At 43.0% G+C, this 14,099-nt stretch overlaps 1 protein-coding gene across 3 annotated transcripts; it reads left to right on the forward strand.

Moving 5' to 3' along the window:
* The first annotated feature begins 1,422 nt into the window (after positions 1-1,422).
* On the forward strand, positions 1,423-12,082 carry C14H8orf33 (chromosome 14 C8orf33 homolog). 3 transcript variants are annotated; one of them, XM_053364719.1, is made up of 9 exons: positions 1,425-1,709; positions 3,163-3,223; positions 3,794-3,884; positions 4,573-4,710; positions 5,683-6,201; positions 6,518-6,654; positions 7,655-7,742; positions 9,438-9,584; positions 10,296-12,082. In XM_053364719.1, the coding sequence occupies exons 2-9, from the start codon at positions 3,215-3,217 to the stop codon at positions 10,508-10,510; spliced, it is 1,344 nt and encodes a 447-aa protein (XP_053220694.1). In that variant the 5' UTR covers positions 1,425-1,709; positions 3,163-3,214; the 3' UTR covers positions 10,511-12,082. The 3 variants fall into 3 exon arrangements, with proteins under 3 accessions (XP_053220695.1, XP_053220694.1, XP_053220692.1); XM_053364717.1 differs by having other exon boundaries at positions 1,425-1,675; XM_053364720.1 differs by lacking the exons at positions 3,163-3,223; positions 3,794-3,884 and having other exon boundaries at positions 1,423-1,675.
* The last annotated feature ends 2,017 nt before the right edge of the window (positions 12,083-14,099 follow it).

Here is a 14,099-nt window from a genome sequence, read left to right on the forward strand (position 1 = left end):
CAGTAACACTGTGTTTGAGAGACTGGCCACCTGTGCAGTGTGCACATAGCTCTTTTGGTCATCTATTAGCTGTGATTCAACCAGGAAGTCTGTAATCATCATTACAATTCAAAAGGGTTCTGTGCATACTCATGCACACTCATTCTAATCATCTGAACTGGACTTTTACCTGCCAAAGGAAAATGTTTCACTTTTATTTTTAAAGAGTGGTTTCCCTGTATATTGATCTCTCACATCTGGTAGTTCAGTTTAGGTACTAAATACCCTGTCTAACACTTTGGATCACTGCTTCCAATATGTCATCCCACTTGTTTTCATTTGCTCTCTTCTGCCACTTTTGTTCTAAAAAAAGAACACACACATGCCACATCCAAATATAATAAAACCCATTTTAATGGGGATGCATCTTGAGTCTGACACAATTTACCAGGTCCCAAGATAGAGCTAGTTTGGTGTTTTTTGTGTGTGAGTTTTTAAATAAACCCTGCAGAACTCTCTCTGCAAAACAATAAATGCTAATTGCTTGCCAATTTTCTGCCCCTAACTGAACTGTGGTTACACTGATTCTTAGTTATTTAATTACAGAAAGTACTTTTTTAAAAAAAGAAAAGAAAAAGAAAAACAGAAAAGCCTCTAGTGATGTGTGTAATGAGGGGAGGTTCAGCTTGTGATCCTTGGTGTGAGAACAGGAGTGTTAGAAATGTGTAAAAGTGTTCCTTTTTTCATTTTCTGTGAAATGCTAATGGATATGTTGCAACCACCATCCAGTCCCTTGATCAGTACTGTATTTTAAAAACGCTAGGAGTGGATTCTCTCTCTCTCTCTCTCTCTCTCTCTCTCTGGAATTTTACAAGTCAATATTAGAAGTCAAAGACACAAAACTGCAAAAGAAAAACAAAACAGAAGAGTGTATTGAATGAATATAGGAAAATGTTGCATCATAAACAAGCATCTTTAGATAAGGCATAGAGGGCAAAAGTATTATTATAATGAGAAAGGTCCAGCTGTTAGTCATAGCCATAACCTACTGTTATCAGAACGAGAGAAGCCTTTTTATTAACACCAGTTAACAGTTCTGCGTTGAATAAAAGGATACCAATCGTTAAGCTGATCGAAATACAGTTATTCGTTCAGTGACTGCGCTTTTCTGTTTTTCCCGGCAGAGGGCACTTGCGGTTAATAAATGTCCCCCGTAGAGATTATTATCATCGCCTCTTCCACAATTTTATTTTTTTAAAAAAGGTTAGGATTGCAATCCTATACCAATTCAACCCTGGGAAGAAACCCCATTGGACTCAATCGAAATTACTCTTGAGTAGAAATGATTGAATAGATTAAGCTGTTAGCATTGAGTAAAAGAAAAAAAAAGAATAATGAACCCAAACGTGGGGGTTAAAAACACCTCCTTAAAGTGTGGTATACTTCGTGGACGATTCCTGAGCAAGAGATTTGCAGCAATCGAAAGCTACCGCTTCAGTTTCAAGGCGAGTTGCATAGCCGGAACGACTTCACGGCGGAACTGAACGGAGAGAATGTTAGGTGACGGGGAAGAGGTTCGGTCTCGGACATGGTCCGCCTCGCTTATTTGCATGGCGGAGCTTGAGCAGCCAATTAAGGAGTGAAGAGCTGCAGGAATATCCACATAACAACTTGAAAGAGAGTCCAGTTTACTCAGGTTTGCGAGGCTGGCACAGGAAGGGGAGCATTTGGTGAGCGAGAAAGATCTTAAAATAGATGATCTTAAAATAGATGGGAGACCTACTGGTAGAACTCTAGGTTCCTTGCCATTGAGTGACCAGGAATTTGCTAACCATTTAGTAAGTTTTTCTGGCGGTGGGGTGTGTGTGTCGTCCTAATTAAGCTCCCGAAATGAATAAAGTGAGGGTGTGTTTGTGCGTGAAAGGGCTGTGAGCTCAGGGCTTGTGGGGAAAACAATTTATTGGGCTGAGCATGTGCCCAGAGGCACCTTCTTCCTTTATTCTAAGTGTATGTCAATGCACACACACCCCTTCAAAGGAGCAACATTTAGCATTCATGTAGGGTTCTTGGTGCTTCACTAAGAACCCTGAAACTGGTTTTATGGTTCCCATTTTGCAGATTGAAGACTGAGGCTGAGAGATAGGGACTTGCCTAAGGCCACCTGCCTAGGAAGGACTCTCACGTAGGCCCAGTCAGAATGTTTGTGAATTAGCCCAGCATAGTCTCTACCCTGACTTATAGCTGCTCCCTAGGGTCTCTAAGCAGAGAGGGTCTTTCCAACAGCCTGCTACCTGGGCTAGGTGGACAAATAAAAAGGTAAAGGGACCCCTGACCATTAGGTCCAGTCGTGACCGACTCTGGGGTTGTGGCGCTCATCTCGCTTTATTGGCTGAAGGAGCCAGCGTACAGCTTCCGGGTCATGTGGCCAGCATGACTAAGCCGCTTCTGGCGAACCAGAGCAGCGCACGGAAACACTGTTTACCTTCCCACCGGAGCGGTACCCATTTATCTACTTGCACTTTGACATGCTTTTGAACTGCTAGGTTGGCAGGAGCAGGGACCGAGCAATGGGAGCTCACCCCATCGCGGGGATTCGAACCGCCAACCTTCTGATCGGCAAGTCCTAGGCTCTGTAGTTTAACCCACAGCGCCACCCCCATCCCTAGGTGGATAGATAGGAAGCTACTTATCAGGTTATTATAGGTAGCCTCAGGCAAGCCACTTTTTCTCAGCCTCAGCTCCTTATTTGCAGCTGGAGATACTGTGGATTGAACCTGGAGTCATCTGCACGGAAAACATGTTTACTCACATGTAAGTCCCATTGTATTCAGTGGTCATAGGAGCACAGGAATCTGCTTTCTACTGAATCAGACTATCATTCCATCTAGGTCAATATTGCCTGCACTGCTTGGCAGTGGCTCTCCAGGATTTCAGATTAGAGTCTTTCTCAGCCCTACTTGGAGATGCTTGGGATTGAACCTAGGACATTCTGTATGCAAAGCCGATGCCCTGCCACTGAGCTGCAGCCCCTTCCCCAGCCTAGGGTTGCAACCATACACACATATTTTTCGAGGAGTAAGTCCCCTTGAACTCGATGGGGCTTACCCTTGAGTAAATATGTATAGGATTGCACTGTAAATTTCTAATGTTCTGGAATGTTGATCTGTAATTTTGTGCTTCTAGGTGAATGATGATGTAAGGACTTGTACACAAGCCTGGATTGCCAACTATCCTAATGGAAGAGGTAAGGAGTGTGTGGGCCTTTCTCTGTTTGCTGGGTCCTTTGCTCCTGTACACCTATAAAAGCTACAAACGGAGGAATTTTAGCAAGTACAGCAAGTCATGTCACAGTGCTGCAAGGTGTTTTATAACTGTATCTTCACATCCGAAACAATTAAAATACAGAGACCAGCCCTCCAGTTTCAGATGACATTTTTTCTTACATTTCTGGACTTGGGACATGTCTATGTCTAGAGAGAGATCTGGTTCACAAGTCACACTAAATTGCAATTTAAAGCAAACGGGTTTAATACAGTGGTTGTGTATGTATGAATAAGTAAGCTTAAGAAAGAAATCCCACATTCCCCCAAATCCCTTGGAATTGTGCTTTACTGTGGTGGAAGAGAGGAGGCACAGTCACCAAATATTATAGAGTTTCCCACTGAAAAATTGCCTGGGTTCCATCCAATTCTGGTACTAACAGAGGAATAGCATTAGGAACATCTGGGTTTCTCAGTATGTAGAAAGAGAGCGAGGGACACCCCCCTTTTAAGTAGCAGCCCTTATGCCATCTGTTATCTTTCCATTGATCCAGGCTCCCAAACCAACATACCAGGAGGAACTGGAATGGTGCATCTCTCAACTGGAGACCGGCCTCCTGCACCTCAACCCAACTCCAAAGCAAGGTGTGTTGCCTCAAGGTCACTGGCTTCACCCTAAACCAGAAGGATCAGCCACAAAACATTGTGGTGTGGTGTGGAGTGCTGCTGTTAGGTTGCGAGCCTGCTCCATTTGAGCTCAGCTTTTGTTGTTGGAAAAACAGAATACAAATATTAAATCAAATTACTATGTCACGGTCTCCCACCAGCTACTCCATTGTGCTGCCAGCCACCATTCCATGCCCACTGAGCTTGCTTAGGTCTCATTGGCTTGTTCCCCGCCCCTACCCTTAGGATTTTTTTCTGTATTTTTTTGTTTTGTTTTTATGTACTGTACTGAAAACCTTAGGGTTTCCCCAAGCCTGCTTATACCATCCCTCTTGAGCCATTCAGACTTCAGACACCTTGTGCCATTTTGATGACATTGGCAACAGTGCACATGACTTGAACTTCAGAGATATATTGATAATCACCCAGCATCTTTGTGGTGCAATGTTTCTTCTCTTTTCCTTTCCCTTTTTTTAAAAAACGAAATGAGTGCATGTTAAACAGCATGTGTAGAGAGGGGAGAAGTACTACAGAGTTACCTTGCTGCGTGCTTGTAGGGGCTACTGAGATTACCTGTGGATTGCCAAATAGTTTTGTAAGAGCATTAAGTTAAAAGCAGAGTTATCGTTGTGAGCTGTTTGTCTTTTCTTCCACTTCTTGTGAGCAGTAGAGGAGACACGGCGCATCCTTGGGGTGCTGCGCTCGAGCAAGTCTCCTCTTGTGAAAAAGCGGCAGGTGATGCATCATGTCTTTGGGGACTACCGGCTCAAAATGGCAGAGGAGAGGCAGAGGGCAGCAAAAGCAGGTGAGGTGGAAAGCTGTGCTGTCAAGCATCACTCAGCAATGCTACTTCCTCTGAGTTGGGAACCTTTATCAGTCCAAGGGCCACAATTTTAAATATAAAACTATAAATTGTGTGTCTTTGCTTCTCAATTTGTATTGTGTTACTTTATGCACTGTGACTTGCTGCTATTTTTATTGATTACAGTTTAGAAAGTATTTATTGTAATTATTAAGGGTGAATGTCTGTTTAATTATTATTTGCTGATATTAAATTTTATTGTGTACTATATTCTAATGGATTATTGAATATTTCTTTATTTTATATAAGTTGTTTATTTTAAAGTTATATTTGTATTGGATCATATTGTTATAAGGTGTGTGATCTTCTTATTTATTTATTTTATTATTACATTATTATTTATTAAATTTATATACCGCCCTATACCCAGAGGTTCTTCAGTTTGTAAACTGCCTTGTGTGTAGTAATATAGAAAGGTGATATACAAATTAAAAATGAAATGAAGTGAAATTCCTTCTGGGCAACCTTTTGGGGGCCCATGCCAGTGCTGGCTGGGTGGGGTCAGAGAAAAAGTAGGTGGGGCGACAAATATAAATTACCTTTAAGTAGTACTAATGTCACATTCAGAAATCCCTCTCTATCGTATGCCCAAGCAAGCAAGAGGCTTATCAGAGTTCAAGACACAGCCCAGCCAGGCAAAAACACTGGAGGGTATGAAGCAAGGCCAATGAGAGCTGTAGTTTTGACAAGATCTCAGACATTGTTAATCTCGCACCCTTGCCTGTAAGGCTGGAACTGCTTGTTGCTGCTGTTGCCAAAAGCCTCAGGCTGCATGTTGCTGCCATCAGCAAATACAGACCAGCATCTAGTTGTGTCTCATCTTCTCATCAGATGTGGCCAGAAGTGCAAGCAAATGACCAATTCCCTAGAAAAGCCATAGTGAAAACACTCACCCTTCTGTTCCTTCTCCTGTAGCTGTGAAGCCCGAGAACACTGTGCAGATACAGCCGGGAGATACCCTCGGTTCAAGCAGCGTGGCGTACAGGAAGCAAGCTAACCACCCTTCTGCAACACCAACATCATGGTTTGCACCGTCAGACAACAGCTTTCAGTTTGACTTTGTTATTTCCAAGGGAACCTCAGAAGAAATTGGTGGAACTGCAAGTGAAGCACATGAGGTGGATGACTCCGGAGAGCAGTCCACTGGTAGCAGTCTCTCTGGGACATTGGATATTGGAACAGGGAAGCCCGAGTTTGCTTTCAACTTTGTCATACCAGACGTTCCCCCTCTTCCATCTGCTGCTGCAGATCCAGGCTCTGAAGCTGTGGTAGAAGCAGCCACAGAGGTGGACTCCACATCCCAAAATGCCACAGAGACCATGCCAGAGAGTGCAACTTTTCCAAAACCCAATAAATCAGCTGCGAAGGGCAATGGAGGTAGAAGAGATGAAGGTGCCGTGCAAGAGGTTTCTAAATCAGAGACTGCCCAAGCAGGTATGGAGACTGTAACTGCAAGTTTTAATTAAGTTTCTGAAATAGATGTATGCCTGCTCGCCTACAGTGAGTAGAGAATTGGTCCCAGGCGATGCTCCTTTTAACAAATGTTCTTTCATTTATAAGACCTCCTATTTCCATTGCTCAGGGTAATATGGAACTTATTGCATTGTTGCAGTAAGACTCTCATGCAGTAAAGGGACCTTTTTTCTCTGCCTGTGGGAACCTTTCCTATAAGACATATGTATACAGTTACATGGATCTGATTGATTTAAAAGACAGGTGAATAAATAATAATTATTCATTTTTTCCCTAGGAACAAAGCTGAGTGGATCTTCCAATAGGAAAAAGAAAAAGAAACAACCACCTTTAAAAGGAGTACATGATAGCAATGTAAATGGAGATCATAGACCTTGTGGAGGAGGTAGACTTGACCAAACTGACATGTGTCAGGTATGTGAATACCTTGTGGTCAGAAGGAATGTGGCTAAATCTTTGTGTAAATATTTCCAAAATTCTGCCACTCATAGCTCCAGTTGACAGCATGGTAGTCATTTATTTTATTTAAGTATTGTTACTTAAGGGGCAACTCAGACAGATGGGCAGGGTATAATAATAATAATAGTACTATTATTACTATTAATTATTATTATTATTCCTCTACTCTTCAACTGAAAAAGAACCCTAGAGTGACTTTTAATAGCAATAATAAGATAGTCCCTGCCTCAACTGTATAATCTGAAAGACATAAAACAAAAGGAAAGGGGAGGGTGAAGGAAAAACACAAACTCAGAAAGTTCTTATAAATGTTCTTCCTTTCAGGGAGAGGGGGAAGCGAGCACTTACGTGTAGGTGATTTTTCATGCTTTATCCTGGTGGCAGCAAAATTTTAAGGGCAGAATGTCACCCTGTTTAGAATTGAGATCTTAGAAGGGTAAGCCTTCGTTAAGTCCCTGATTAGAAACATATTTATCAGCACACCAGTTTGAATGGGGAGAGAGGGTCAAGTTGCCACCATTGTTGAGAGAAAAAATGGGAGAAACATCCTGTGGTTAAGAGCCATTTGAGAGTGGAACAGGCTGCCTTGAGAGGTGGTGGGTCCTCCTTAGCTGGGTGTATTTAAGCAGAGACTGGGCAGCCGCCTTTCAGAGTTGCTGTAGTTGCATCTCACACTGCAGTTCCTGCTTTGAGCAAAGGGTTGGACTGATGATCTCTAAGATCATTTTAATTTCTAAAAATAATAATAATAATCTTGTGGTTGCCTTTTAAAATGTCCTGCCTGGAAACCAAACGTCTCTCCACTCCTCCCTTTTTGTACTCCTTGAAAGAGGAATCCATTGCCTCTCCAATAGAAACCTAGAGGGAAGCCAGTTGCAAGGGAGGTACTTGCCCAGCTAGTCTTAATTGACTCCCCCTTTTATCCTGTGTCCCACCCCCAATTTTACTGCAACAGTCAGATGAACAGATGAAGAGGGAGGTGGACTGGTGCATTGAGCAGCTGGAGCTTGGCCTGAAGACTCGGAAATCAACTCCCAAGCAGGGTGAGTCCACTTGCAAGGGAATACTGAGTTGGGGGGACTAAATAGAGTCTCTCTCCCATGTGGACCCCCTCCCCCACCCCCAGATACGTTCATTAATTTTGGTCTGCAAATGTGTGTGTGTTGTTGTTTTTAATGCTTTAATTCTGCTTTATGATTTGTTGGCTGCTCTGAGAGCTTTTAAAAGTGACACGGGTGGTGCTGTGGTCTAAACCACAGAGCCTAGGGCTTTCCAATCGGAAGGTTGGCATTTTGAATCCCCTCAATGGGGTGAGCTCCCGTTGTTCGGTCCCTGCTCCTGCCCACCTAGCAGTTCAAAAGCACATCAAGTGCAAGTAGATAAATAGGTACCGCTCTGGCGGGAAGGTAAAACACCGTTTCCATGCGCTGCTCTGGCTCACCAGAAGCGGCTTAGTCATGCTGGCCACATGACCCGGAAGCTGTCTGCGGACAAATGCCGGCTCCCTCGGCCTATAGAACGAGATGAGCACGCAACCCCAGAGTCGTCCGCAACTGGACCTAATAGTCAGGGGTCCCTTTACCTTTACCTGAGAGCTTTTGCTGATGAGTGTTGTGCACATTTCATAATCCTATATACTAATTGCCTGAGTATGCCCATGGGAAGCCCTGGTTTGAGGCTTCCCATGGTCATCTGGTGGGTCACTGTGAGCAGAGGATACTGGACTACATTGGCCACTGTCCTGATCCTGCAGGGCTCTTTTTATGTTCTTATGTGTGTGTGGATTCTTATGTGTAAAAAATGACGTCATCAATGTACATGAGGGAGGTGCCAACAGTCTTGGGGGAGCAGAAAAATAAAAAATCTTTAGCAGAGAAAAATAGTCCACAAAGACTGAGCATGCTCAGAATACCAATTGGTTGATGGGTATGTGTGTGGATGAGGTGAAAAACCAGGGGCAGGGAGAGAGAGAGAGAGAGATGGAACGGAGTATAGTTGTAACTTGGTTTATGAACTTAATCTATTCTTAAACCAAAGCGCGCTTTCCCTAATGAGGCCTCCCGCCGCCGGTGCTCTTCCACCTTTCGGCTTCTGTTCTTAGACTGAGGTAAGGTTCGCAAACTGGGACACTACTTCGGGTTTTGTGGAGTTTGTAAACCAAATAGTTCATAAACAGGGCTGTTCTTAAACCGAGGTACAGTGATACCTTGGGTTACAGACGCTTCAGGTTATAGAGTGACACTTCAGGTTACAGACTCCGCTAACCCAGAAATAGTACCTCGGGTTAAGAACTTTGCTTCAGGATGAGAACAGAAATTGTGCGGTGGCAGCGGGAGGCCCCATTAGCTAAAGTGGTACCTCAGGTTAAGAACAGTTTCAGGTTAAGAACGGACCTCCATAATGAATTAAGTTCTTAACCCAAGGTACCACTGTACCACTGTAGCTTAGAAGAGGGTGTGGCTGGCTCACCAGCACCCTGAGCTAGAACAGTCCATCATCATAGAATCATAGAGCTGGAAGGGACCACAAGGAACATACAGTCCAACTCCCTGCACTGCAGGAATCTCATCCATAAACCTGAGATTAAAGCTTTCATGCTCTACCAATTGTGCTACCCCCCCCCCGCAGTCCACACTGTAACATTATGTGGCAGGCCCCCTTCTTATGATGAGAATAAAAACCACAAGAAATAATAGAAGTAGCAAGCAGTAATAAAAATGTCATTTGCTTTGGTTCAGCGGATGAGGCGCTCCGGGCCATCAAGACACTGCGCAGCGAGAAGGCAGTGCTGGCAAAGAAGCGCCAATTGATGCGCGCCCTTTTTGGCGATTACAGGAAAAAAATTGCAGAGGAAAAACAGAAACAGCTGAAGCTCATGCAAGCAGGTAAGGAAGAGAAGCATGGCTGAGAATTTGGGGACAGAGTTTTGAGCCACAGCGATAGCATATTAGGGGCTTTTTCTGACTGGGGCTAATATTGGGGATGGTAGGCAGAATACAGCTGCCCAGAGCAGTCTCCAGCTTTCAGTCTTTGCATGTCTGCTTGGAATTCAGTGGGACTTAAGACCAGGTAAGTGAGTAAAGGATTGACAAGAGATTGCAGATAACTGCTGAACCCTTGCCTACATGCCGATGCTGTAAATTCTGTCCCATTCAAAGGAGTTGTGTGCCTAAGTTCCAGTTGTTCTTATTGCAACCAAGTTGTAGCTGGTGCTTGGGAACAAAGGAAGCTGCTTTAAGCTGGTCGGTCTTTCTCAGTATTGCCTACACCAGAAATAGCCAATGTGGTGCTCTCCAGGTGCTGTTGGACTGCAACTCCCACCAGCCACAGCCAGTGTGGTCAATTGTCTGCCTGAAACAGAGGAAAGCAGTGTTATTTCTGTTCCCTTTTTCTAGGGAGAAGGAGCATTTGGAGGGCTGTGTCCCAGATGTAAAAGGTAGCAGGTTCCCCAAATGCGATCAGTTACTTTCAGCTCGATCTCACCTTTTAAAAGATGCCTGTGCAAGCAAAAATGTTCAGGATGAGAAAGCAGACAGACTCACTGAGGTGTGTGATGCAATTAAGAGATTTTAACAGTGTTTTTTTCTATCTCCAAGCTTCGAAAGCAGCTCGTATTGCAGAAGTGACTGAAGATGCTTGCAGGAAGAGCAGCCGGGTTTTCAGGAAGTCCGCAGTCATGGCCAGGAGAGACCAGAGACCTACAGGATCCTTTATTCCGTCTTCTACACAGACAGCTTCTACTGGGGCAGCTGAGACGTGCTCTTTCGCACTCACATCTTCCCAAGAGGAATTCTGCTTCAATTTTTTCTAAGGAAGCTTGTTGAATACTTTTAACAGGTTTCTTTCACCTGGGTGTTGGAAACTTGGGCAAAGTTTGCGTTTTGAAAAACCAAAGAAACCATCAAGCCAAAAACTTACTTGCAGAAATGTTGCAAAAAATGGAATCAGGTATGTTGTTGAGTAGCCTGAAAAGCTTAATAGAAGTGCCTTAGGGGGAGGAGAAAGAGGGGTCTGGTGTAATCTGTGCAGGCCCCCATGAAATAAGTGGTAGCTTAATAAAACATTGCAGGCACATGGCTTGCCCCCGAGGATTCTGGGAGTTGTACAATTCCCAGCATTCTGAACAAACTACATCTCCCAGGATTCCTTGGGGGAAGCCATGTGCTTACAATCTACTTTAAATGTATGGCGTGCATGCAGCCAGAGTGGGTGTCTTTTTCTTTTTAAATCTTGGTGGAAATCTAGTAAAATAGCAGGTATAATTTAGAGGTGGCAGGAAAGAGGTAATCAGCAAGGGAGCAAAAGAATGCCTAGCCAAAGATGGACTGTAAAAATACAGCAGGTGCATCTATGCCATCAGAATTACTTTACACCTTGTAATTAAACCACTTTGAGGTTTTTGGGCATCTAAATTTTATGAAATAAAATAACTGAATCCTCCATTATTTACATTTAGAGTTTGTGTGGGAGAGAGGTCACATGTACACCATTCATTCAAACCACATTTAAAGCATATTGCTTCCCTCAAAGAATCCTGGGAACTGTAGTTTACCCCTCACAAAGCCACATTTTCCAGCATTCTTCATAAAATACAGTTACCAGGATTCTTTGGGGTAAGCCTTGTGCTTTAAATGTATGCTATTGGTGTGACCCCCCTGTTCAAAGCTCTGTGCAGCACAGATAAGTTTCCACTGGATCCTGGTACGATGCAGTTAATCGCTAAACTCATATATTTTACAGCGACTAACAATACTTTCATTTTTATAGCAGATCATTTGGGAGATAGAAGCATTTTGCTATAAAATTAATATCTGTTTCCTTAGTTACTGTAGTGAATGCGATTGCCAGCTGACCACAGACAATAGCCTGCCTTGTTCTTTTGGCTTCAAGAATCTTCAGAAATCAGCACAACAAAGTAGATTTTCACGGCATTACCATTATTACCTGCTGATTCCTGCATATCCATCTGATATGAAAAGGCATCACAGCTGGCAATTGTCAATTCTCACACATACGCAAATGCATATCTGCAAAGCCCTGAACCTGTGCAGCTGCTCAGATCGGTCACTTGGCACTGAATAGCTGATATCGAAACAATTGCCTGATGAAATTTGCCAAGCATTGTGGATAAAGTCAAGCCTAGATAGCTGCCTTGTTGGGAGATCAGGCATTTCCCATGGTGACATCAGCTGCTGACCGTAACATGAGATATCATGAGAGGCTTCCTCACACCTGTGCAACGCAAATTGCCTACTTGTGTGAATATGTCAAGTAAAAAAGAAAGAAAGCCAATCTCTTTTGCACCTAGGCAAGAACAGGAGCAAATGATCTAGTGAACAGTTGGATGCCTTAAATCAGAGACAAAATAAATGGATTTCCAGATCTTGCCCGTCTCTTTTCTCTTTCTTTTTTTCTTCATTATTCTTGTGAAATTTGTTTTCATTTCAGGCATTCAAGTTTTATTTATTTAAAACGGGTTGTATCTAATAGGCTCAGAGTAGGCCTATTGAAATTAATGGATCTAAGTCATGTCTGTTATTTTCTGTGGGTCTGCACTGGGTAGGACTAGCATCTTGTGGAAGCAGATTCCATAGTTTAAACTTTAAACTATGCACTATGTGGGAAAAGTAATTTCTTTTGTCTATCCTAGTCTTACAACATTCAGCTTCATTTGATGTCCCTGAGTTCTACTGTTATGAGAGATTTGATCCGTATTACGATCAAATCCTGGAGATTTCCATTTAGATGGAGACATTCAGGTACGAATGGGCTATGTCTGCTTCTGCCAACAATGTCTACTACCACCACCCAGGACAGGCAAGGCCACCACTTGCTTCTCCATTCATAAGGAGACACTGTCTTAAGAACAAACCATTTAAAAAATGCTGAAATGCTGAGGGGTGTCAGAGGTGCCTAGGTAGTCCAATTTTTCCGTTCCTCTTAACCTTGGCATTTTCATCTGTAACAAAATAACTCCTGGCAGGGATGATGCCACACAATTCCAGCTTCGCTCAGACCTTGCCTGGAAGATATATGAAGAAACCAGGAGCATCAGCCAAGCCTTCTCCATTCACATTTTGGCTCACCAGTTCCACTATTGGCCCTTTGGCCCAACTTCCCTGTAAGGAAATGGAATTATATTCACGTTCCCTATTCTGGGATTGGTTAAAGGTTGAGGTGGGGCTGGTGACCGTTGATTGGTCCCTTGTCTATGATAGCTAGGTGGTGGATCTGAAAGGAAGGCAAGGATGTAACTAGAGTTTAGAAAGGGCAATCTTGTCTTCAGTAGCCATGCAGAGCAAAGCTTCAGAAGAGGACTAACTCCTAACTCCCAGGACCATCAAATATTCTTCCAGACTGCCTACTTGAGAGAGAGAAATTCACCCCTTTACGTTCCGTAACTATCGGTGCTATTTACAAACTGAGGGAAGGGGAATCTACAAATAATTCTTACTTTAACATCTAGATTTTTTTAAAAGACATTTTGGAGCAAGCACACTGAGTAGTTGTTTTTGTCTCTTGATTTAAAAGTAGTCTAAAAAGAACAAAGGCATTTTGGATGTGATCCTTTAATTACTAGGAGATAACTTGAGTTGAGTGAAAAGTATTTATTTACTTTAATTTTAGCTCTTTAGGCGGCAAAAACCCCTAACACATAACATGAGTTCATTTTAAAATTGTTGCATTACAAAACTCCCAACGACAATGAAACGTTCAGTAAATTTCAAGGACAGTATTCAAAATCACTAACGTTTTTCTGCAGCAAAAGTGACTGAGTTTTGAAAGAAGATATAGAGAAGAGACTTTGGCAAATTAACGAACTGTGAGAAAACTGGTTTTATGATACGAAGCAACTTTAATTCTGAAACTAAGCCTCTGTTCAGAAATGAAGTAATTGTTATATTTCACCTGTGCTCAAAATAATAGCTTTGGTTCTGCTATCAACTGCTGAATGACATTTAGCATGAAGGAAATGTTTTTTTAAGAGTTCTAAATTAAATGTTCCAGAATACTAATTTCCGGGCTGGGTTTTAGTGCTTCTCACTGAAATAAGTGCTTTGGTTTGTCTGGACCCTGAAAATGGTACCATCTGAAGTACGTAAAACATCTGCCATACCCAGCACTACCGTAGGTCTACCGTGGCAATACCTAAAGTATCTACTGCTCCTGGTACCCGATAACTGAGATGGATGAAGTCTGGGTCGTCTATTTGTGTATGGTTCTGTTTGCCATCATCGTTATTTTGATGAAGCAGAAGCCAGATAATGAAATCAGGAAAGAGACAGAGACGCCAAGCGCCTCTGCTTCAACCTCATCCTACTCTAGCAGTTCTGGAAGTCGTATGGAATGCACTGAGGAGGAGATGGAAGCATCCCTGAAGCGACTAACCAGCATCTTGT

The sequence above is a fragment of the Podarcis raffonei genome, chromosome 14 (genome assembly GCF_027172205.1).
Source record: "Podarcis raffonei isolate rPodRaf1 chromosome 14, rPodRaf1.pri, whole genome shotgun sequence".
Lineage (NCBI taxonomy): Eukaryota > Metazoa > Chordata > Lepidosauria > Squamata > Lacertidae > Podarcis > Podarcis raffonei.